The 23,617-nt window shown below is 31.8% G+C and overlaps 4 protein-coding genes and 1 pseudogene across 6 annotated transcripts; 1 reads left to right on the forward strand and 4 right to left on the reverse strand.

Annotated features, from left to right (window-relative positions):
- Positions 1 to 2,942: 2,942 nt before the first annotated feature.
- LOC123228741 (probable glutathione S-transferase) lies at positions 2,943 to 3,989 on the reverse strand. Its single transcript, XM_044654205.1, has 2 exons — positions 3,568 to 3,989; positions 2,943 to 3,451 (listed from the first exon to the last, which is right to left on the reverse strand). The coding sequence occupies exons 1-2, from the start codon at positions 3,883 to 3,885 to the stop codon at positions 3,104 to 3,106; spliced, it is 666 nt and encodes a 221-aa protein (XP_044510140.1). The 5' UTR covers positions 3,886 to 3,989; the 3' UTR covers positions 2,943 to 3,103.
- A 1,990-nt stretch (positions 3,990 to 5,979) lies between these two features.
- On the reverse strand, positions 5,980 to 7,241 carry LOC123228801 (annotated as a pseudogene).
- A 585-nt stretch (positions 7,242 to 7,826) lies between these two features.
- On the reverse strand, positions 7,827 to 8,922 carry LOC123228730 (probable glutathione S-transferase). Its single transcript, XM_044654197.1, has 2 exons — positions 8,536 to 8,922; positions 7,827 to 8,334 (listed from the first exon to the last, which is right to left on the reverse strand). Exons 1-2 carry the CDS (start codon positions 8,851 to 8,853, stop codon positions 7,987 to 7,989), a joined length of 666 nt encoding a protein of 221 aa, XP_044510132.1. The 5' UTR covers positions 8,854 to 8,922; the 3' UTR covers positions 7,827 to 7,986.
- Positions 8,923 to 10,572: 1,650 nt separating this feature from the next.
- LOC123210334 ((S)-2-hydroxy-acid oxidase GLO1) lies at positions 10,573 to 14,149 on the reverse strand. Of its 2 annotated transcripts, XM_044628623.1 has the most exons (12): positions 13,996 to 14,149; positions 13,691 to 13,863; positions 13,433 to 13,557; positions 12,976 to 13,022; positions 12,353 to 12,430; positions 12,126 to 12,250; positions 11,901 to 11,967; positions 11,735 to 11,797; positions 11,435 to 11,504; positions 11,247 to 11,347; positions 11,044 to 11,148; positions 10,573 to 10,941 (listed from the first exon to the last, which is right to left on the reverse strand). In XM_044628623.1, the coding sequence occupies exons 2-12, from the start codon at positions 13,828 to 13,830 to the stop codon at positions 10,750 to 10,752; spliced, it is 1,113 nt and encodes a 370-aa protein (XP_044484558.1). In that variant the 5' UTR covers positions 13,831 to 13,863; positions 13,996 to 14,149; the 3' UTR covers positions 10,573 to 10,749. The 2 variants fall into 2 exon arrangements, with proteins under 2 accessions (XP_044484558.1, XP_044484568.1); XM_044628633.1 differs by lacking the exon at positions 13,996 to 14,149 and having other exon boundaries at positions 13,687 to 13,802.
- A 3,910-nt stretch (positions 14,150 to 18,059) lies between these two features.
- LOC123211788 (probable sugar phosphate/phosphate translocator At3g14410) lies at positions 18,060 to 22,615 on the forward strand. 2 transcript variants are annotated; one of them, XM_044630688.1, is made up of 8 exons: positions 18,060 to 18,249; positions 19,313 to 19,420; positions 19,510 to 19,544; positions 20,387 to 20,499; positions 20,726 to 20,987; positions 21,102 to 21,370; positions 22,024 to 22,188; positions 22,291 to 22,615. In XM_044630688.1, the coding sequence occupies exons 1-7, from the start codon at positions 18,148 to 18,150 to the stop codon at positions 22,149 to 22,151; spliced, it is 1,017 nt and encodes a 338-aa protein (XP_044486623.1). In that variant the 5' UTR covers positions 18,060 to 18,147; the 3' UTR covers positions 22,152 to 22,188; positions 22,291 to 22,615. The 2 variants fall into 2 exon arrangements, with proteins under 2 accessions (XP_044486623.1, XP_044486633.1); XM_044630698.1 differs by having other exon boundaries at positions 22,375 to 22,615.
- The last annotated feature ends 1,002 nt before the right edge of the window (positions 22,616 to 23,617 follow it).

Raw genomic sequence — 23,617 nt, forward strand, 5'->3', positions numbered from 1 at the left:
TGTCTTCATCTCAGACGAAGACGAATGGTGGAGCACTGACGGAGAAGAAGGGAAGGTTCGTCGACGGTTAGGAAGAAATCGATTGCTGGAAAAATGGAGAGAAAACCTTAGAGAAGAAATTACCACTTTTCAAACTTTAGGTTAGGTAAATGTTATATTTTCAAATTAAGAGAGGAAAATATAATAAAACTTTATTTTTTTGTTAAATGATAATTTTATCTTTAACTTTAACTGAGAATTTTAACAAAATTTGGGTCATAAATTGGTGTTTGAATTTTTTTAAGTTAGAAGATGATAGTTTGAGTTTTCACTATACTTTAGTAGGTGAGAATAGGTCTTTTGGCCTATTATTTTATCCAGAGAATATAACAATGGTCAATGGTGTAATCAACTGTCATTTTTCCTCAAGGTTTAACCCATTATAACAACACTCTTTATGGAGTATACCAAGGATAATATTATGAAGTGTAAATTTATTTGTCAAAACTTACTAAAGGTAAACGAATGTTTTCTCAATTTTATTTTAAAAAATTATTATATTCACCCTTATATATTTTGAAAATATTTTATAGCTTTAATAATAATTTTTAAAATTATATTGGATTAGTTTATCTGACTGATTGAATCGTTAACTGTTAATTAAATTGATTAGTCTATGTATAAAATCAGATTTGACTCGGTCAATATAAAAAATTAATTTTTTTTAAAATTCATTGTGAAAAGTTGAACTAAGATCTTATTTATTTTTTATATATATCATCAAACTAATCGTATTTTAATGTTAAATAAGTCAAATTATGTATTTAATAATAAATTATACAAAAAATTTTTAATATTATTTTTGAACAATTAACTTATCTAATCACCAATCAACCAATTCGACTTTCGGTTAAATCAGATCACCCCTCCATCGGGTTGATATCCAATTCGGCTCAAAAAAATTGGCTTCAATAGTATATAATATAATATTTATACCTTTAATTTGTTATATTTTATTCAGTTCTTTAGGTTGTAACTATCATTTTTTAAATTACTAAAGATATATTTAAATTCTAATTTTTAAAAACATCCTAAACTTTTTTGAATTCCCAAAATACCACTAAATTTTCTAATTAAAAATTTTATATATTTTCCAAATTTTTATTTTATCTTTCAGACATATGATTATATATTATTGATACTCTTATATTTAATACTAGTCAATTTTATTATTTTGAATTGAAATTAATATAAATTAGTAGTGTAAAAAATTATTTAATAAAATTTTGAAAGCAAAGTATTATTTATTTCGAGAGTTTTTCAAATCTTTTCTACAATTTTATAAAAAATTTAACAGATATTTAAACAAATTTAACAAACAGGTGAAAAAATAGTTTTTTCAATCTCAAACGTGGACAGTACAATTCATCAAACCTCGGGTGTGAAATGGTTATTTGGCCTGTCTATAAAGCGGTTTTTTGGGAGGAAATTGGCAAGAAGTTACGCGGTTATGGATTGCCTCTTGACCACGAAATCACATGGCGGCTAGCATCAACATGACAAACATCTTTCCAAAAAGCATGCGCTTAATAAATTGGGCATGAAAACTACAAAACTGCTGAGCCCAGAAGCAAGCCGACTAATAAATGGCACACGGACCATTCTTAATCCACAATCAAACCATGCGGCTATAATTTTTAGTGTATAATTTAAGTGTATAGATAATATATTATCATATAATTATATATAAATAATATATTTTTATATGATTAAATAATATTAAATTAAAGATAAAATAACATCCAATTCAATGATGATATATTATTTGATATTTAAATTATATACGAGCATCGTTGCTCTTTACACTTTATCTTAGACTCTATATATAGTGCCACAATCTTTCCAGTGTCCAGCCATACCATCTTCACTTTTCTTCTTCATATGCACTCTTTCATGCCGATTGTCCAAGGTTGTTTTGGAATGAAATCAATGGCCAAATTTCAGGGAGCAAGGATTACGACAGAAGTTGCTCCACCACAGTTTATCTCTGTGGCCAAGCGCCCATTGAAAATAATGCTGGCCACAATAGTAGAGGAAGAAAAAGACTTGGGTGTTCATAATAACAAAGAAAACCTGCCTTCAATATCATCTTGTGGCTCTCCTGCTATGTTCCTTTCAAGACAGATTGAGAAGTCTCTGCTGCGAAGTGCCGGCCATGGCCAGGCCGTGTAGCTACTGTATTTCTATTTTATTGTAATTATATTTGCTATGTCTCTTTATGTTATTTTTCTTCTTCAATGTGGGAACGTTTATGACTGTAATTTACCAGATTCCACTTCTGGTAGCAATAAAAATTCATAACCCAAAAGTGAAGCAATTTCCATGGCATGAATGTATGGTGACAGGAATTTCAATCTGTAATTGAGAAGCACTATTGGAAAAGCTAGATGCACCGACGCCAATTTGGTTCGGAGTAATCAAAGGTTGTGTTTAAAATTTATCTCTTAATTTATTATTTGCATTAATTACTTTATTTGATTTCTCGGATAACCTTGATTTTGTTATAATTTTATTCGTATTTATTAATTTTTTAAAATTAAAATACCTCTATTTTTAATTAATATAACAAGTAAAATGAATATTATAGAATAATTATACAAATACATTTAAATAAAATAATATTTTATAACTCTTTTATTATATTCAATCAAATACGATAATTATTTATATCTATTCACTTTTGGTTTACAAAGAGATAAAAAATTATGTTGTTTTTTTATTAACATTAATAATATAGTAAGTAATATAAAATGTAATTTGATTATCACTTTTATCGTATGTATTAAAAGATTACTTATATTTTATTGTTAATAATAAAATATTATATCAATCAAATACACACTTAAAAGTAATATATATTTATGGTAATTTATGTTTATAGTAAAAAATTATCGAAAGCAAACTCACTCAAAGCCACTTTTCTCTTGTTAATGGTATTCAACAAAGCTGAACTTAACATAAAATCACACAATATTAAAAAGAGAGAACGTACACAGAAACGAAATCACTCACTCTCAATAAAAATTACAGGACTCTTAACGATGATAATAAGGTAGATCTCCTCTTATTCAACCCCCAACTTCTTTTTGATCTCCAAAACAACTTCATAAACCTTGTGCTGATCACATAGGGACTTGGAAACAGTGTCTTTTTGCATGCATCTCTTAGCCCAAGGGACAAGTTTTGGGCACTCGGCTTCAACGCTGAAATTTCCCAGCTTCTCAAATGAATAAAAAAAGCTGTAGAAGGGAATCAGGGCAACATCTACAAAGCCAAAGTTGTTGCCTCCATAATAAGGCTTGTCTCCAAGCTCTCGCTCCAGCACTTTGAAGCTCTCAATGAGTTCCTTCTTTGCTGCTTCCTTCACTTCATGATCCGATGATGTATACAACTTGCTTCCATTTGGATAAATCTGCATTCATGGTACCCAATCTTTAGAATTGATAAAAAGTGTAAAAAAAATATGAAAATTTGTGGTGTTTTGTCATAGCCTTTTCTTTTTTCATATAGGAGAAGTTAAGATATAACCTTCTTGTCGATGTAATCAGCCCAAAATCTGTCATGAGCTCGTTGGTAAGGATGTGAAGGCAGCAATGGAGATTTGTGATTCCAGACCTCATCGATGTACTGGACTATGGTGAGAGATTCACAAATGGGTTTGCCCTTGTGAATCAAAACCGGTATTTGCTTATGCACAGGATTCATTTTGAGAAGCAAAGGACTCTTGTTGCTCAAATCTTCCTCTCTTGATTCAAACTCAACTTCTTTCTCCGCCAAAGCTATCCTCACTCTCGCGGCAAATGGACTAGCAAACAAATCCAGCAAAACTACTTCCCCACCTGCCATCGTTACACAAATCTAAGAATGCGATTTACTGGTTTGATAATGTGTTATAGAATTGAATGGAAACTAAGGCAAAAAGCAGTATATATAGCCGCAGTTCTATTCGGTTGATTAGTTCGTCATTGCTTGCATAAAAAAGGGCTGGTCTTTCTCCAAGATTTTAAATTAATAAAGCTGAATTTTCGCTCAACTCATTAAAGCTGCAGTTTCATTAGCCAACCAAACATTTTGATTTTCTGCAATAGTCAGTGCCGTGATTCTTTTTTTTTTTCGACTTTTTGACTTTCGGGTTTTCTTCTGAAGGTTTCAAAAAGAAGATCTAGTGGGATTTTGTCCATTGAAATTCAAATGCCTGTTGTTGGGCGTTTTTTTTTTTATTGGTGAATTGTTGAAGTTGTTGGCAACAACAACGGGGAGTTTTAAATTGAGTTTAAAATTATTTTTCCCTTCAGGTATGACATGACAAAAAAATTAAACCATAGATTCAGAAAAAATTGCAATATTTACCTGGATGTTTTCAACAAGTGACACTTTCACCCAAAAAGAAGGGCAAATTAGACACTTCAATCTGTAATATTAGGCCAAAGGGCTTATTCCTCCACCCTCTCCCCCCAAAGTATGTTGTTTTTCCAAATTTTCTTTTATTAATTTTAAAAATCTCATTTATTCACTTATAAACAGTTAAAATTAACTGAGTCAATTAATTATATTATTCTCTCTCCTAAACCCTAAAAATTAACAATTTTTTCTAACCAGGTTTTCAAAAACAACATTTTCTTCCTAAGGTTTCTAATTTTTTAGATTTAATTTTTCTGATGACAAAGAGATTTCTCCGATGATCTCCAAATAACATCTCTTCCTCTCTAATCATCGCTAGAGACGAAGACAAGTCATTTTCGTTTTCTAACGATGATGATGTTGTACAACGTTTGAAGGAGGACTCACCGGAGAGAAAAAGATATTACTTGGAGATCACCAAATAAGTCTCTTTGTTGCCAAAAAAATTGAATTTGAAAAATTGGAAACCTTAGGGGGAAAATACTGTTTTTGAAAACTTGGGTTAGGGAAATATTGTTAGTTTTTAGGGTTTATGGGGGAAAATGAAATTAAATTTAAGTTTATTTTTAATATTAAATATAAAATAATGATTTTGTCTTTAAAACTAACCAAACATTCTTCACACCTAAGTTTATCTTTTTGTTCTGATCTGTATTAGAACAAAAATTAATCAGTTTTCGAATAAGTTTTTGATTATTTGAATCATAACTTACCAAACATAGTATGTTCAAAGGTTGTTGGAAAATTATGCCAAATATGACGTAATTAATCGAGAAGGTGATGTAATTAGCCGAGAGGGGTATTATTCAAAACAAATTTAAATTTGCTTAGAAAAGTAAAATCATTATAAGTTTACCTCAAAAAATTTATGTGAAAAAATTGGTGCCTATCCCCATCTAAAAACTAATTTGTCGATCTCTCTCTATATTTTCTTCAACCTCTCTCTACATTTTTTTATTCAATTTATTCATTTATTTTTTTGTGTTTGATTTTTTTAATAATTTTTTAAAAAATAATTATTAAATTTACAAATTTATATTTTCTTTCAAATTAATACAACGAAGGATCATAAATTGTAGGTCACTTTTTCAAATCATATTCTATTTATATTTTCAAATGACATAAAATCATTTTTTATTACTAATTGTTATATTATAATTAAAAAAATATTTATTTTACCAGTGAGGTTGCGTTGAAACTTGCTTTCTCTAATTACGTCTTCTTAAATTATTCAATACTTGAGATTTGGGATAGTTGTTGTTTATATACTCTGCCAACAAGAAGAACCGAGAAACTCATGCAAATAACCTTTAGACAAGGTCATTTGTATTTTTTGTTGTACCTACTACTTCTACCATTCTTTTTAATATTTATTAACAATTTAGTTTCTATTTTATTTTTTTATTTTGTTAATTCTTATTTTTTATAATATTTTGATAATAAAAAAAATTAATATGTTTTAAATGAAAAATGTGTATAAACAATTAGAATGACTTCACTTTATAAACTTGATTAATTAGAAATAAGTGCAATATAAATATGGTAAAAAGGCCCTTGTAGCGGCCCAGCCTGCATGCCTCATCTTAAGTCCTCCAACGTGACCCACATAACCTGCATGCATAACAAAATAAGGGGTGTGTTCGTGCCACGGCCCAGTCCAGTTCCATTGACATGTCCAGCCAACAATTAAGATGCGATTTGTCAGAATCACAATCAACGTGCAATCAAAGGTCGTCCATGCCCATCAGCCCATCAGTTGAAATTAAAAACATGAAACTCTAACCACATAGCGTTGTATCATTCATTTGATTATCATGAAGCTCGGTCTCTTACTCAACCCCCAGCATCTTTCTGATCTCCATAACCGCTTCATAAACCTTCTTCTGGTCACACATGGAGTTGGAGACACTGGTTTTCTCCATGCATTTGTTAGCCCATGCAACAAGCTTCGGTCATTCTTCTTCTACCTTAAACTTTCCCAGACTCTCATACCTTTGGAAGAAGCTGAACACTGGAATCAATGCCAAATCCATAAATCCAAAGCTTTCGCCTCCAAAATAATGCTTCTCTCCAGGCTCTGTTTCCACTACCCTCAAGTTAGCCTGAACTTCGGCTTCTGATGTCCAAAACGTCTTCGCTGTATCGAAAATCTGCAATATTATGCTACCCAGTTTCATGCAAGTTAAGGAGATCGTCATTAAAGATGATTCTTTTTTTGGAAGTGATTTTTTTTTCCATAAATCAGGGGCAAAGCCCAAAAACAAGAAGTCCTAAATAGACAAAGGGAACTGAATGTCTATTGAAATCATATTCCAGAATTTCTTAAAGCTCGGGAGGACCTCAAAGAACATTTGAAAAAAAAAATCTACCAAGAAAGACTTTTTTTGGCAATCCAACCTGCTGCACAGAAACAAAAATATAAAACAAAATATCTGTGCTTTAATTTAAGCATTTAAATGTATTACCTTGGCGTCAATGAAGTTAGCCCAAAACCTAGCATTTGCTCTGCGGTGAGGATCAGAAGGAAGAAGTGGAGATTTTTCATCCCAAGCCTCGTCAATGTAATGCACGATGTTGAGAGATTCGCAAATGGGTTTGCCATTATGGATCAAAACTGGGACAAGTTTAAGCACAGGATTCATCTGTAAAAGCAAAGGGCTCTTGTTGCCAAACAAGTCTTCTTCTTGTGCTTCATACGGAACTTCCTTCTCCGCCAAGGCTACCCTCACTCTCGCTGCGTAAGGACTCGCTGTAAAGTTCAGTAGAACGACTTTCTCACTTGCCATTGTAGCACAGATTGAATAGATATATGCTATATTTTCTAGCTTTTGCTTTTGTTTTGTGGGGATGATGAATAAATTGTAACTAATTAAGGAGATTTCATCTTGACTTCAACAAAGCCAAACATGAATTTGACACTTGTGATGCAAGCAATGACCGACTCATGAAGGCAATCTTTTAAGTTAAAAACAAACTACTCTAAGCAAATTTTCAGTAATTTTGAAATCAGACCAAACATTGATTAGAGAAGGAGACAGTATCAACGATCATACCGATTGATTAATGATCCAATCAGTTAATTATTTAAAAATAATATTTAACATAATTTTGTATAATTTATTATTAAATATATAAATTAAATCTTTTATCTTTGAATAAACTTAATTTGATTTTATATATATAAATATAAAATTGATAAATGGGATATTTGGCTTTATATTTTAATAATTAATTTTTAAAAATATTTAGTTGGATGGTTCCAATGATCAAATCTGGTTTAATATTTAATTTAAAATTTTATTTTTAATAATAAAATATTACATCAATCAACCGCACCCTTAAGATAATTTGTTATTTTTGTAATAAAGATTACTAAAACCAACGACTAGCAGAAGCCCCTTGTCTCATGGTAATGGTATTCAACAAAACTGAACTAAACATAAAATCACACAATATTAAAAAGAGAGAACGTACACAGAAACAAAATCACTGACTCTCAATAAAAACTACAGAACTCTTAACATTGATAATAAGCTAGATCTCCTCTTATTCAACCCCCAACTTCTTTCTCATCTCCAAAACAGCTTCATAAACCTTGTGCTGATCACATAGAGACTTGGAAACACTGTCTTTTTGCATGCATCTCTTAGCCCAAGAGACTAGTTTTGGGCACTCGGCTTCAAAACTGAAATTTCCCAGCTTCTCAAATGAATAAAAAAAGGTGTAGAAGGGAATCAGGGCCACATCCACAAAGCCAAATTTGTTGCCTCCATAATAAGGCTTGTCTCCAAGCTCTCCTTCCAACAGTTTGAAGTTCTCAATGAGTTCCTTCTTTGCTGCTTCCTTCACTTCATGGTCCGATGATGTCCCCAACTTCCTTCCAGCCGGATAAATCTGCATTCATTGTAACCAATCTTTAGAATTGATGAAAAAAAGATGTAAAATAATATGAAAATTTGTAATGTTATGAATAGCCTTAATCTTGAAATTTTGTTAGAGGGGATTTGAAATCTTAGTTCCTCTCTTTTACCACTTAAACTATCGTTTAAGGGTAACTAAAACAGATATCATTAAAACATAGGAGAAGTTAATAACCTTCTTGTCGATGTAATCAGCCCAAAATCTGTCATGAGCTCGGTGGTAAGGATCAGAAGGCAGCAATGGAGATTTGTGATTCCAGACCTCATCGATGTACTCGACTATGATGAGAGATTCACAAATGGGTTTGCCCTTGTGAATCAAAACTGGGATTTGCTTATTCACAGGATTCATTTTGAGAAGCAAAGAACTCTTGTTGCTCAAATCTTCTTCTCTTGATTCAAACTCAACTTCTTTTTCTGCCAAAGCTATCCTCACTCTCGTGGCAAATGGACTAAAAAACAAATCCAGCAAAACTACTTCACCAGCTGCCATTGTTACAAAAATCTGAGAATACGATACTGGTTTGATAATGTGTGATAGAATTGAATGAAACTAAGGCAAAAGGCTGTATTTATGTTCTGTTTGGTTGATTTGTTCGTCATTGCTTGCGTCTCCAAGTTGTTAAATTAATTAATGAAGCCGACCTTTTGCTCAAGTAATTAAAGCTGCAATTTCATTAGCCAAACTTTTTTGTTTTCTGCAATAGTCAGTACCTTGATTCTTTGTTCTTTATAGATATTTTGACTTTTTGACTTCGATTTTTCTTCCGGGAGGTTCAAAAAGAAGATTCTAGTAGGATTTTGTCCACTGAAATTCAGATGCCTGTTGTTGGGTTTTTGATTGGCCAATTTTTGAAGTTGTTGGAAACAAAAGACTGTGGGAGGAATATTTAAGTTGAGTGTAAAATTATTTTTTCAATAATGTTGGACAAATTAAATTAACCCACAGATTCAAAAAAGTGGCAATGTTTACCTTCATGTTTTGAACTGATGACATTTTCACCCAAAAAGAAGGGCAAATTAGATATTTACTGTTCTTCCCACTTCAGTAATACGATATTTCTACAACTTTTCTCTTATCGATAATATAGTAACACTTTGAACTAGATGTGGTGGTGAGTCATGTCAGATTAACTATAATATGATCAATTATATCTATGGATTAGGCCAACCCGTTATGATTGAAGAACTCACAACATGGCTTAAGACCCTTGGATCGTGCCTTAATGAGTTAACCCATGTGTTTTTATTACTTGAGCCACTAAATTATAATTTTTAATTTTTAATTAATTTTTTATATTTTTGATAATAGTTTTAGGACCAACTTGTGGGCCTTACCTGAAGGTCTCGACACAACCTACATAACCTGTAGGTCTAACACGACTTGTTATAAATAAAAGTGTTTTTCTCATATAATTGTAAATTAAGGATAAATTATATTTTTTTAAAATATTGAGGTTTTTTTAAAGTTTTAGGGGGTTACTAAATTTTGTAAAAAGTTTATGGGTCTTTAAAAAACTTTTGAAATAACAGTTTGTCTCTAATAATTTTAAAAATAATAATTACATCTTCACATAATTAAATAAAATCTAGTAAATTATTAATGTAAATGTTATATTACAATTATTAGAATCATATAGTAATTATTTTTAAAATATATAGAGGTTTGTAAAGATTTTAAAGATTGATTTATGAGTTTTTAAATATTTTTAAAAGTTAAATTATCATATTTAAAATATTTGATTTCGATAATTTTTTTTAATAAATAGACAATAAAAGTACTATTATGTCCTTACATTGTTTTTTCCTTTTTGTTTTTTTTAACTATTGTCATCATGGGTCGGTCATTGCTTGCATTGCAAGTGCCAAATTCACGTTTGGCTTTGTGGAAATCAAGATGAAATCCCACATTAAATTGCCATAATTGATGTATATGATATTTTCAAAGGGTTGATTTTATATTTTTTTAACCTAAAAGGATTTGAGAAAGAAATATTTCTATTATTAGTATAAACTAATTTATTCACAACTTAGTCTAGCCCACTAACACCTCTGACACAAAGCATTGCTCAATAATTATGTGGTTCAACTATTTTTACCTTATGAATTGTAATAGTACCAAATTGGTAGCACCAATTTCATTTCTAAACCTCACAGATGATCCAGTATCCTCGACCCAAAGCTATATATGTCAATTGGTGAAGAAAGAATATACAGTGAAGGCAGAAGTAGCCATGATCATGATCATTACAGAAGCTTAAAATGTTTTTAGAAAAAATGAAACTGATATGAATTTTCGATAAAAGGCAGGCAGGCAAACTCTTGAACATAAAATAGCTAGAAAGAAACCAAATTATTGTTCTGCTACCATTCTGCAAGCATGTTTTTTCTATAACCTGGGGGCGATACGAGGCTGAGGAAGATCCCAATCGGTGACAATGTGATCCCGAGTGATTTCTTTCAGTGAACGGCAACCACTTAGTGCCATTGTTAGCTCAAATTCATCGCGCAGCATTTGCAGTGCTTTTCTTATTCCAGCCTCTCCATCAGCCGCCAATGAGAACACCACGGGTCGTCCAATCTGAAAATGGAAGTACCATCATAAATTTAATGGCTTGAATGAAGCACGCTGATACTGAGCATGGTGCATGTTAATGCCTTAAATGGGGGTGAAGTAACTTACAAATATGCCAGAAGCTCCTAGAGCCAAGGCTTTGAAGACATCTGTTCCACGCCTAACACCACCATCCAAGAACACAGGAACTCGTCCTTGCGAAGCTTTAACAACCTGAATTCAAGAAGTCAAAGAAAAGCTCATGTCATGAGAATGGAGAGAGCTGAATTTGAACAAATTATCAGTATTCGGGCACGATCCTCTTTACTTACCTCTTCCAGGGCCATGATGGTGGCAGGGACATAGTCAAGTTGTCGAGCTCCGTGGTTGGATACAATGATCCCAGCTGCTCCAGCTTGAATAGCAAGCCTTGCTGCATATCCGGCACAAAAAATTGATTCAGATCCATGGATTTATTCATGTGACAGACTTGAAATAGACTAAGGTACATTTCTCTTACCATCCTCTGCTGTGAGCACACCCTTCACTAGAATTGGCAATTTGGTGATTGTCTGAAGCCACTTTACATCCTGTATACATACACAATACATCATTTAATTGCAGAGTCTTCACAAATGGCCACTTCCCCAGCATTTCATTTTGCTTTTATCCCCATTTTAAGATTTCGCATAATGCTCAAGACAGCGGAAATGTCTTTTTAGCTGAAAGTTCAGCTGATTCAAAGTATTCACGCTTAACAATACTATATTATAGCATAATATCAGATAAATAAGCGAGTCCGTGAGTCATTGTAACATGCCTTCCAACTCAGACTACGATCAATTTGGCCAGCAACATATGAAGCAAGTCCGGAGTCATTTGCCTGTTCGGGACCATAAAGGAAAATCAGTATTATGTAAAATAGATTTCATCAATCTGAATCATGTTTCCAAGTTATTTAAAGAAATTGAATCAACGGCACATACTTGATCCATCTTGCCAAGGTCCAAACCTTCAAAATTCTTCAATGTCAAAAATGGTGGTAGAGTGAATCTGCAAGAGAGCTAATCAGAAGCAGTCTAAAAGTGAATATAGAACTTTTAACCATTTACAGCTAAACTTATTCGGTCACATCAGAATTCAGAAAGAAAAATCAATCGCATCTTTGAGCAAGTGATGTGTCGAAAACAAGTTTAAATTCAGTTGTTAACCTGTTTTTGATGTCAGCTTCCCTGCGACCAAGCCTTGGGGTATCAACTGTGAGAGCAATAGCCTTGAAGCCAGCTCTTTCAGCTCTCCTCACAAGCTGGGCAACTACATTTCTGTCCTTGTACACCTAAATGAAACAACCGCAAATATCGTTAATCAGATAACTGAGACATTCATCAGTTAGTTTAGCTAACCAATAGAGGACATTAAGCATATTAGCTAGGCTTACATAGAGCTGGAAAAAGCGGATGCCAGGTCCTGTTGAAGCCACCTCTTCAACACTTGAAGTAGCCCATGAAGACAGTGTCTGAGAAATGAAGAAAAACGCGAAATGATTTTAGTCCAAAACATATAGAAGCAAAAGCATAATTATACCCACAAAAGAAGTGAATCTACTAATTGAAACATATTTGCGGTAATCCCTGGTGAACTTAAAGCATTCCATGGCAGTTTCAGAAGCATATTTGCATGTAGTCAAATCATAAATCCTTGACTGAGAACCGACTTGTTAAATAATTATGTGCATCTAACTTGAACTATGACTTGCAAAAAGATTGGACAGATATCCAACAGCTCAATGATGGAACCAATAATCAACCATTTTGAAGTTTCCTCGATCACTGGCTTCAATTAGAATTCTAGTCCATACAATTCCCTCAAGTTTATGTCTCCAGTAATTTTATCACTTTCATGTTTTATTGGTTAGCAGGAAAACTCTAGTCCTGATTAGAAACTTAGCAATCTTTTCGACTTTACTCTTAGAGAAAGGGCAATGATTCCTGGTGAGGAGTTGCTTAAGGAAACAAGTATACATATTCAAATTGGAAAATAGAAAAAGGAGGCAAGCCAAACCATTATTGTTCCAGCTGCTGATGCAGCTCTAGCAGTGGCATACTCCCCTGCATAAGATGAAAAATTTTATCAGATTAACACCAATTTTTCCTTCAAACTGATTTATATAGTTAGCCATTTTCGGAGAGGCTTCAAATCTAGCTTCGAAGTTACTTTAAACAGTGTATAGCGTTGTAATGAAACATAGTTACATCAAGAAATTCTTCTAATACCCTTACTTGATAACTGAAAATTTTCTGGTAAGTCCAATACTTGTTTATTGAACTTTCCAACCTTTCTTTCAGTCATGTAGGCAATGAAAATTCTAATGAACTGAGTTTCCTAATTAATTATCGATACTGATCACATAATTTCAATCAAATCAAGACTTGAGACATATCATATCCAGGAACCTCACCAAAGAACACTTTTAAGTTGAATGAAACAACTCTTTATCAACAGAAACAATGACATTTACCTTCAGGATGAGCCATTTTCTGCATGGCTGTTGGGGCAATCATGATTGGCATGGATATCTTGAACCCTAGGACAGCGGTAGTCATGTCAATTTTGCTCACATCAATCAGAATCCGAGGTCGAAACCTAGTAATCAAAAATCACCACAGAATTTTCACAGATCGTCAAAGCAAATTTGTTAACAAAGAAAAGATTATATACAGTCAATTGCTTTATTTGGGGTCTATATATCCATTAAACTAACAGATAGAAAGCTCACAGGATCCTGGAGAAAGCAAATCTGTTCTCACGCAAAGTCCACTGGTCCTCTGCACCTGAAGCATAGTAATCAAAAACCATCTTTGGCAACTTCTGCTTTGCAATGGCTTCATACTCCATAACATTGGTGATTTCCTCCATCTTCTTGATTTCGTCTTCTTCCTCTTAAACAATCTATATTTGACAATAAAGAAAAAGCCACCTTCCAATTAAGTATACTATTCGAGCTCAACTCATTAACCAAAATACCCACACGAGAAAAACAAAAAGAAAAGTTGTTATAGAAAAGAAAGAGTGAATATGTACCTCAGAGTAAAGGACTATGCAGCAGAGTGCATATAAAAAACCAGTGAAGATTAGATTTGTAAAAAGGGAGGAGAGAAATTAAGAGAATGCAGTACAGAAAAGTGATGTAAAATTATATATACAAGAATGAATGGAGACAAAACAAGTGGGATTGAATGAGACAGATACAAAAATAAAAATTAATAAAAGAGAAGGGAGTTGCAGTAGATTACAAGTTGAGTGGATGAGCATTTGGAGTTGAGCGTTTCAGTACAAATCTTATCAGGGCAAATGGGTGGCTCTCGTCCACATAAACTTTGTGTGTTTCATAGATTTTCTTCTTCATTATCGTTGTTATCATCTCCAAAAAAAAAAAATATTCAAGAGATTGAATTATCAGCGAGTTATGTGAGTGCTTGCGTGCATGGTGCTGTTGCTTTCCCTCTCTCCATCAGTTTGAAGTGGAAGCCTCATGGATCGTTTGTGGGATGGCTGGTCGGGTCGGGTTGACCAATCCATGATTAATTTGTCGAGGTTTTTCAAGATTAGAACTAGTGACACGCACATTTTTAAGTTAGTTTTCTTGTTTTTTATTTTTTTTTAAAGATTTTTTTCTTAATTTTCATCCTAACAAATTAAGTAATAATAAAACTATATGTATAAATAATAATATATTATTATATAATTGGATATTAATTTATTTTTAATTTTTAACTATTCAATCCTATGATGATATTGTGCATAAAATTGTACATATAATATTATTCATCAACTAGAATAACCCAAAAAACTCTTTAATTACTTCCCCACAACAATTGTCGAAACATTTCCCATTTCCATCCTCCATTGTCACTAGTGGTGGAATCAAGATTTTTGTTCAGGGCCTTCCATGTAGGGGTGGATATTAACCTAATCAAGTCCAAACACCTCTTAACTTGAGTTTGATTTAAATAAAAAATAATTTAATTTGAGTTTTACTTGATTTCATTAAACCAATATTAGTGGTTGCTTGAGTTCAGCCTAAATAAAAAATGATTCGACTCAATTCAGTTTGAGTTTAATTCAAATTAGTGGTTTAAATTTATGGTTCATTGGCAAAACGACTTTGCTTTTATCCAAATAATTTACAAACCCGTTCGATTTGAGCTATGAAGTCAAGTCAAATTGGGCCACAAATTTGACCCAAACCAAACTATAAATTCGAATTATCTATTTAAACCATAAGTTTTAGTTAAACTCGAATTGAATATCTCATAACTTCAGTTTAACTCAGTTTAAAATACAACTTAAATCTTTTTGTTTGAATTCAAATAAAATTAAATTGAGTTAAACTAACTTTTGAAACCAAGCTGACTCGGTTTAACTCTACCCTTATTTCCATGGTTCTGCCATTATTTATTAATCAAATAGTAAAAACTTAAAAAATTAAAAACACTAATATTTAAATAAAGAAAATAATATAAAAGAAATATAAAAAGAGAAAATAAAAAAAAAAACTATAAAACCTAATGACCGAATTAAATCTAATATAATTAAAAGTATTTATATTAACCACAATCCATAAAAGTATTTCACACAAATTTATAGCTCAATCATAATTCTAATATAAGTAAAATATATATAGATTTACAAAAATATTAATTAAATTTACTAAATAAGCAATTAATTTTCAAGTTTTATAACTTTAAATTCAATTATTAAATCAAAATTTAATTATTTAGATTAAAGATTTACATATCTCGTTATATCCTAAAAAAATAATCTAGTTATAATAGTATATTTAAATATTTAAATTATTGAATATTAATTATATAGTTTAATACTATTTTTGAAAAGAGTGAAATCATGTTTTTAGAAATGAAATTGTTAGGAATGGTTGTCGAAATTAAGTTGAAGATTTGGGAAAGAAATTTGTTCCACAAACCCTCAGGGATGGAAAGTTATTAACTAAATCTTTAATATTAATTACATTGATGTCTTCCCCCTCTAGTGCACCGTGTGTACTAAGTCCAATAATAGGGCGTCTCATTGACCCAGATTATTCTGATATTTTTTATTATTTATATTATTTTTTTATTTAAAAATTTTAAATTCTATTATTATTAGATAATACAACAATAATTTGGTGTGTCATCTTTATTTTAAATATTAAAATATTATTAAATTAATTTTATATTATAATTATATTCTTATTTATTATAATTTTATTATTAATAATTAAATATAATAATTATTTATATTTATTAAATTTTATTAAATATAATAATAATTTTAAAAAATAATTATTATATTATATTGATAATTTATTTTTAAAAAAATCTACTAGTTTATATTTAATAAAAATAAAATATTTTTAAAATCAAATATTTTTAGGATTATTTTATTTAAAGAATTAACAGATTATTCTGATAATTCATCTTTTATTATTTATATTATTTTATTTTGTTTATAGATAATAAAAAAATTATTAATCTTTTATACTTAATAATGATGTGATAAACAATTTAAATAATAATTTAATTATCATTTTAAAATTATTAAAAAATTATTAATATAACTGATAAGGCCATTAATTGTTACTATTTTAATTTATAATTCCCTTGTGTTATGTGGAAATCTGATGCAATCTAATAGGATTACTTATCTTTTTGCCTTTTAGGAAGCTTTGAGCAATTTTGGAATAAATAGGGCCAAAAAGAGGAAAAACTGGAGCAGATATATTAAACTGGAAATTTCGTAATGCGGACTAGGCGTGGGCACGTGAAAAATGAGAGCAGAATCCGGAAAGCAGATCTGAACGTCCAGATCTGTTGCAAGAGTCCATAAAATATTAAGATTCGCTTCCAAGGAAAGGGATAATCACCAGCTGGAAAAGAGGATTAATTGAGCTAAATAAGGAATGATATTTTTGGAAGAAGGATTTATATTAAAAATACATATCTTTTCCTTTCTTTTTTGGGAAGATATGTATCACTTTGCTTGATTGGTTTAAGAGATTAGGATTGATTTCAATTTCCAGATTTTTAGTAGGAAGATAATATATATATATTCTTATTTTTATTTGAGAATGATCAACCATTGTATTGAGAGAATTAGAGAGCAAAACATGTTCTACAGTGGCTGAGTAATTTATCTTGGTTGAAGGGATCTGAAACCATGGAACTACAATGATTGTGAGATTTATTTTTGTTCTTTAATGCATCTTTTAATTATTCGAGTATTGGTTATCTTTCTGAATTATTTTTCATGATTGTGTTGGTTGATTTTTAAGGTGCGCAATTAGTTTATCAATTAATATAATCTATTGCTAGTTTAGGTGCTGAATCCGTAATTGTTCAATCCACCTAATCGAAGTGGCAACTAGGTTTATCGTTTGCTGCGTCAGAAACTTTAAATCCTAGGAAAATAATCAACTGGATTAAATGCAACGTCGTACGTTTGTGTTGTCTTGCTTCGTTGGTCTTTCTAATTCGTAATGCTATTATTTAATTAAATTCGAGATCGTATCCGAATTATTAATCAATAAGGGTTAATTGGAATACATGTTTTTGGTTAACTAATCGTAAGGAATGACAGGTAAATTTAATACCACAACGAATATTCAATTAATTAATTTGATATTTTGTTTCGATGATCGATCGTAGTTCCAATGGTGGATGTGACCGAAGACCAAGGTTTGTTAAATCAATTTATTCCTTTTAGATTACTTTTCTGAATTTTTATTTATTGTTTTCCATTATAATTTGCATTCAGTTCAAAACCCCCTTTTTATTTATTTGTTTCGATTTATTTGTGACGACATACTAATCAAAGCTCTTCGAGGGATCGATCCCTACTTTCCTTTACTACATTTTTGTTACAGGAATTTAGGATTTAATTTGGGTGTCAACGACAACACGTACCAAATTTTATTAATAATTATATATTTATTTATTAATTTTTTAAATAAAAATAATTTTATTTTAATTAATATAATAAAAAATATAAAAATAATTTAAAATATTTATATTTAAAAATATTTAAATGAAAACTAATATTTTTTTATTAGTATTTACTATAATAATAATCTATCTTTAATAAGTTTCCAGTTTTGTAACCAAACGCCCGTAAAAATAATCCTTTTGAGAGTGCGAGAGAGTGTCGCAGTAGCAGTTGCTTCTTTGGACAGCGGCAATGGCGGATCAAGAAAGAAAAATGTTGAGAGAAGGAGTTTTAACTTACGCTTACATTCTCCTCTACATCGCCCTCTCTAGTGGTCAGATCTTCTTCAACAAGGTCTCTCTCTATCTCACTGCTCCGATCTTTAATCAACATTTCGCTTCAATTATCTCTAATTACTTTTGCCTTGGGACTCTGTAGCTGTTCGAAATTCCTACCTGAATTTTTATTTGCTCGTTATTTCATTTCTTAAGGTTTCGAGAAAATACAGTTACACTTCTTACGTTTTACAAATTTCAACGAACCTCCCTTGCTTCTGCTGAATGTTATACTCTTCAAATAGTTAATTAAATAGTCTACAAGTATATTATTGCGGAATTGATAACGGAATTTATGAAATTAGGGGACATTTGTTGATATTTCTTAAACCTAGGGGGTGAAATTTCATTTTCATCAAATCTTGAGGTAGCTTAACTAGACTACTGAATTTTCATTGTAAATGTGGGACTTTGAACTACGGGAGATGGACATAGTACAAATCGTAAACCAACTGATTGTAATTCTTAATAGTTTGTTCATTTGTAATTTTGGTAGAGTGTTTGGTGCTAAGAACCATACTCTTTCTTGTTTCTTTAACTATTGGAGAAAAAAAAAAAAAACTAAGAAATTAATGTAATCAGGCAGGATAACTTGAAGTAACTTCGCCGTTCATGGACTAGAGTGAGGGTTTGATTGTCAGCTGTATTATAGAATGAGCTGGATCGTGCCATGTTTAAAATCGTACAGTGATTTTTCTCATTTTTGTGAAGAGTTTCAGCTTTATTTTAGATTTTTAAATAGCATAATTTTTTTCTTGATAATTTATTGGCATAATGTAAATTGTGGAGATATGTAGCATTGTTTTCCCCTTGTATAAATACTTTTGCAAATATTTTTATTTGGACTTGATGGCCATAAGGATAAACTATAAACATTAAGGTGCATTTCTTGTGAATTTTGAAGGTATGATACCTTATCTGTTATACTTATCCACGAGAGCTAGTGAAACTATTTTTGTCTTCAACTTTTGCGTTGATATCTCTTTTGTTAGAATTAACTTTGAATGTTATTTTTCACACATTCATATCTTTTATAGACATTTACCTTGACCACATTGTTTTTATCCTTTTGTGAACCGCAGTGGGTTTTATCATCGAAGGAAATAAACTTCCCTTACCCACTTGGGTTGACCCTGCTTCATATGGTGTTCTCCTCTGTATTATGTTTTGTTCTCACCAAAGTTTTCAAGGTACCTAGCTTTCTTTTATCTTATGATAGTCTCTGACTGAGCAATACATTTTTTTTTCCAACTCCTGATTGCTATTTTTTTCTTCATAGATCTTCAAGGTTGAGGCAGGAATGACTCCAGAAATGTGAGTAATGGGTTTGACTTTGTAAAGTTGAGCTGTTGATTGATAATTTATCAGTCTCGTTTGTTGTAACCACTGCAGTGCTTTAATTGAAATGTTGTATGATCCTTGGATTTCTTTCGTAAAGTAAGTTAGACTTTAGTCCATTGTTATCTGCTAATGGTCCATTTGTTACCTACACTAACTTTGGTCCCACGTCACAACAGGGTTGCTCAGCTTTCATTAGTTTGATTTCACATTGAAAATAATTAGTGAATTGCATGTTAGCATCTTTTGTGGCTCCAAGGTTCCAAGGAGATTGTTTTACTTTTGTGAAAAGGGTTTTCTTTGCATAATATAGATTAGAGGTGGTGCTTTATTGTTTGGAAAGTCAGGCTTATGGGAGATGAAATATGATTAAGTTAAAAGATTTTCCTTACTTGATGTAAGATAGAGTCTCTTCTAAATTCACCTTTCACTAATGTTATAAAATTGTCATTTGGCATGCTTTTTGTTTTGTGTATTACCCAGCTAAGCCCTGTATTCTTATATTCCATTAGGTAAGGTAAAGCAGAATATTTGTTGTCATCATTTATATCAAGTCAAAGTTTGAAGGGAAAATTGTCATTTCTAGATGAGGGGTTTATCTATGACATTCCCAGGTAGAACAATTTTTCATGTCATGGAATTGCATTTATCTGTGAGTCCTTGGCCCCTTGATTGTGATTTGTAAAGCTTTCTTTTCCACCAAGATCACTCTCATGAACCAGTAGCATTTTTTTTTTTCTTTTTTCATGAATTTGTGTGTACTTAATACATGCATTCATTGCTTTCCTAAGTCTAACCAAGTTTTTATATGTTTTCAGATATGTTACATCAGTTATCCCAATTGGTGCAACTTTTGCAATGACTCTTTGGCTGGGAAACACTGCCTACCTCTATATTTCAGTTGCATTCGCACAAATGTTGAAGGCAATTAGTGAGTTGTTTCGTTCCTGTTTCTTGATTCTTTCTTTAGCCTTGCATGTAGAGTCTGTGTGGGAAACTTGTATATGTTTTAGTTTTATTAGTAAGACTCTTATACTCTTTTTCTATTGGAAATTTTTGCTCTTCTCAGGCTTGCATCAGTTTTAAAGTTCTAGGTAGCATGTATTTCTATATTTTCTGGAGAGGGATTTTGATCAATTTCAGAATGGAATTTGCAGTGCCAGTGGCTGTTTTCATTCTTGGAGTAGCAGCAGGACTTGAGGTCATGAGCTGCAGAATGCTATTGATAATGTCAGTGATAAGCTTTGGTGTCCTAGTGGCTTCTTATGGGGAAATGGATATAAACTGGATTGGAGTTGTTTACCAAATGGGTGGTGTCATTGGAGAAGCTTTAAGACTTATTTTCATGGAGATACTGGTTAAGAGGAAGGGTCTCAAATTAAATCCTATTTCTGTCATGTATTATGTTAGTCCTTGCAGGCATGTTCTTAATTATATTTCTGTTTAAGATATATGTGATGTTTCTGTTGAAAATTTGTTTTTTCTTCTACAGAAAATATGCCTTTGTTGATCAACATTGGTTTCTTTTGTCAGTGCTATTTGCCTGTTGGTGCCCTGGATCTTTCTAGAGAAATCAAAGATGGAAGCACATGGAACTTGGAACTTGAAGCCCCTCATGTTAGCACTCAACTCTCTCTGCACGTTTGCACTGAACTTATCAGTATTCCTTGTGATATCACATACCAGTGCTCTGACAATTCGTGTGGCTGGGGTTGTTAAGGATTGGGTGGTCGTCTTAGTGTCTGCCCTTCTCTTTGCAGATACAAAGCTGACAATTATAAATCTTTTTGGGTATGGGATTGGTAAGTTTCTGTACCTCTCTCTCTCACACACACTGACACACTCTTTGCATGTAGCTGTGTGAGTATTCCTTGTATTGCGACCTGTATAGTGTTGGCTCCAGTGAAAGAGTGAAGGAATTTTCCTTCTGAAAGAGAGTGAAAATTGGCAATGACAGCCTAGATCTGTTTATAGTTTGGCAGCTGGGGTGTGCTGGAATCATAGTTGCCTTGGCAGGGGATAGTTGTTATATAAAAAAAATGGTTAATTTTTGAAATTTTTGGGGGAAAATTTGCCCACCAGCTATATTTGCAACTTCTGCCTCGTCTTCTCACAGTGAATGTTTTACTTGTCTTCTGTATGCCAGAACTGTGCATTTGTTTCTCTATTATAAATACGATAGGATGACTTTTCTTGTTGATATTTTGTAGAATTCTTTTGGATAGAGATTCAATTAAATATTTTCTTTTAAAAGATTAGTATTATCATTGTTTCATATCAAGTGTTAAATCTCAGTGTTTTAACTCACTGATTTGACGTCCTTTCTTTTGCATGAACTGTAGAGGACAGATTTCTATTAAGTCACGAGCTCTGATCTGGAAGTCTTACTAAAATTTTGATAAATACTTTGATTTTCTCTCTATATTATTTCAATATGTTTTTTGTTCCAACACAGCCATCGCTGGTGTAGCTGCATATAATAATAGCAAGCTGAAGAAGGAAGCTTCTAGATCTAGCACCAATGATTCTCTAGATGCTCAATCTCTAACAAAGGAATCTTCATCTTCAACTTCTGAAAGATAGTTATATACCAACAGCTGTCTGCAAAAATACTTCTGAGGTATGTAAATACATATAACTGAACTTTTTCTTTCAAATATCAGTTGTTAATCGATAAACAATTGTTGACTGATGTTACTGCAATATACAATGTCTATTGCAGGAAACCTCTGTGTTTGTAATTTTGGATTATTTTTCTGGTGAAGATTCAGTTTTAAGGTCATATCCATTCTATTGGTGGTCACAGGTGCTCCTACATTTTTGTATATGCCGGTATGGAGCCCAACCTAATGAACTAGCTCACAATGGAGAAAGTGTTTGATGAAGAAGTGATTCACAACTATATCAGTAAGAAAAAAAAAGAAAAACCAAAAACTAGGGACTTTTCAACATTGAATAACAGTAGAACATAGGTGATATTTCTGCAAAGCAATTGTTGAAATCCATTTCTCAGGTAATATTCCATGATATACACCTTTCGTTTCTCATTTCATTTTTGCAGTTCATCTTGATATCTGTCTAAAGAAAGATCAATGTATTGTGTATACATTTTTGAGTATATAATTGTATACATAGATGATATGTCATTATATGATTGAGTGTTACTTTATCTTTAATTCAAAATCATTCAATCATATAAACATATATTATCTGTGTGTATATACTCAAAAATATATATATATATACACTGTTGCTCAGTGAACACCAAACCTGGGTCTGTCGCCCCATTACCGATACTGGGTAATTGTTGGATTGGTATTTCAAAAGAGTCAAATTATACAGGGCAACATTCAGTGACCTTTTTGGTAACCTAGTGACAGTATGGTGCCAGTATTGGCAGGGCCTTGATTCAGATGTAAATTGGTTTACTCAAGAATTGAGCTCAATTGGTAAAATTGAAATTTAAGGGGAGGAAATGAACTTTTGTTTAATAACAACCACAGGAATGATTTTTTTTTTTTCCAAAAAGGGGTTCATTAAACTTTGCCAGTTGCATTTTGATACCCTGAATAAGGCACAGATAAAGTTTGTAACGGAAATTTGAGGAGCAAAACTATAAGGGGGCGTTTGGTTTGGGTAATACTTTATTACTAAAAAGCTAAAGGACTATTTCTCACCCAAGGTATGTTGTTTTCTCAAGTTTTTTTTTGTTAACTTTAAAAATCTCATTTATTCACCTATGGGCAGTTAAAATTAACGATTTAAAGGGTAAAATCATCATTTTATCTATAATATTAAAAATAAATTAAAATTTAATTCAGTTTTTCCCTTTAACCCCCTAAAAACTTATCATTTTTCTTTAGACCAAGTTTTAAAAAATACCAGTCCCCTTTTAGGGTTTAGTTTTTAATCTTTGGTGCTATTGCCAACTACGAAGTTTTCCTGACGTACCACCATGCTTCGACAACCTCTCTTCCCTCCTCTTGAAAGTTGATTGGTCCATATATGACGTCGTCTTCGTATGGAAAGTTGAATAACTTCGTCGGTAG

The sequence above is a fragment of the Mangifera indica genome, chromosome 1, assembly GCF_011075055.1.
Source record: "Mangifera indica cultivar Alphonso chromosome 1, CATAS_Mindica_2.1, whole genome shotgun sequence".
In the NCBI taxonomy this organism is placed as follows: Eukaryota; Viridiplantae; Streptophyta; class Magnoliopsida; order Sapindales; family Anacardiaceae; genus Mangifera; species Mangifera indica.

Bases quoted from the DNA above. Each gene is read 5' to 3' on its own strand.
- LOC123210334 (XM_044628623.1), bottom strand. From the start codon at position 13,830: ATGGAGGAAATCACCAATGTTATGGAGTATGAAGCCATTGCAAAGCAG. The intron at 12,251-12,352 runs GTAAGCCTAGCT...TGTTTCATTTAG, and splicing joins TCCGCTTTTTCCAGCTCTAT to GTGTACAAGGACAGAAATGT. The intron at 10,942-11,043 runs GTAAGTTACTTC...TTCCATTTTCAG, and splicing joins TAGGAGCTTCTGGCATATTT to ATTGGACGACCCGTGGTGTT.
- LOC123211788 (XM_044630688.1), top strand. From the start codon at position 18,148: ATGGCGGATCAAGAAAGAAAAATGTTGAGAGAAGGAGTTTTAACTTAC. The intron at 19,545-20,386 runs GTGAGTAATGGG...ATATGTTTTCAG, and splicing joins GCAGGAATGACTCCAGAAAT to ATATGTTACATCAGTTATCC. The intron at 21,371-22,023 runs GTAAGTTTCTGT...GTTCCAACACAG, and splicing joins TCTTTTTGGGTATGGGATTG to CCATCGCTGGTGTAGCTGCA.
- LOC123228741 (XM_044654205.1), bottom strand. From the start codon at position 3,885: ATGGCAGGTGGGGAAGTAGTTTTGCTGGATTTGTTTGCTAGTCCATTT. The intron at 3,452-3,567 runs GTTATATCTTAA...CCATGAATGCAG, and splicing joins CTGATTACATCGACAAGAAG to ATTTATCCAAATGGAAGCAA.
- LOC123228730 (XM_044654197.1), bottom strand. From the start codon at position 8,853: ATGGCAGCTGGTGAAGTAGTTTTGCTGGATTTGTTTTTTAGTCCATTT. The intron at 8,335-8,535 runs GTTATTAACTTC...CAATGAATGCAG, and splicing joins CTGATTACATCGACAAGAAG to ATTTATCCGGCTGGAAGGAA.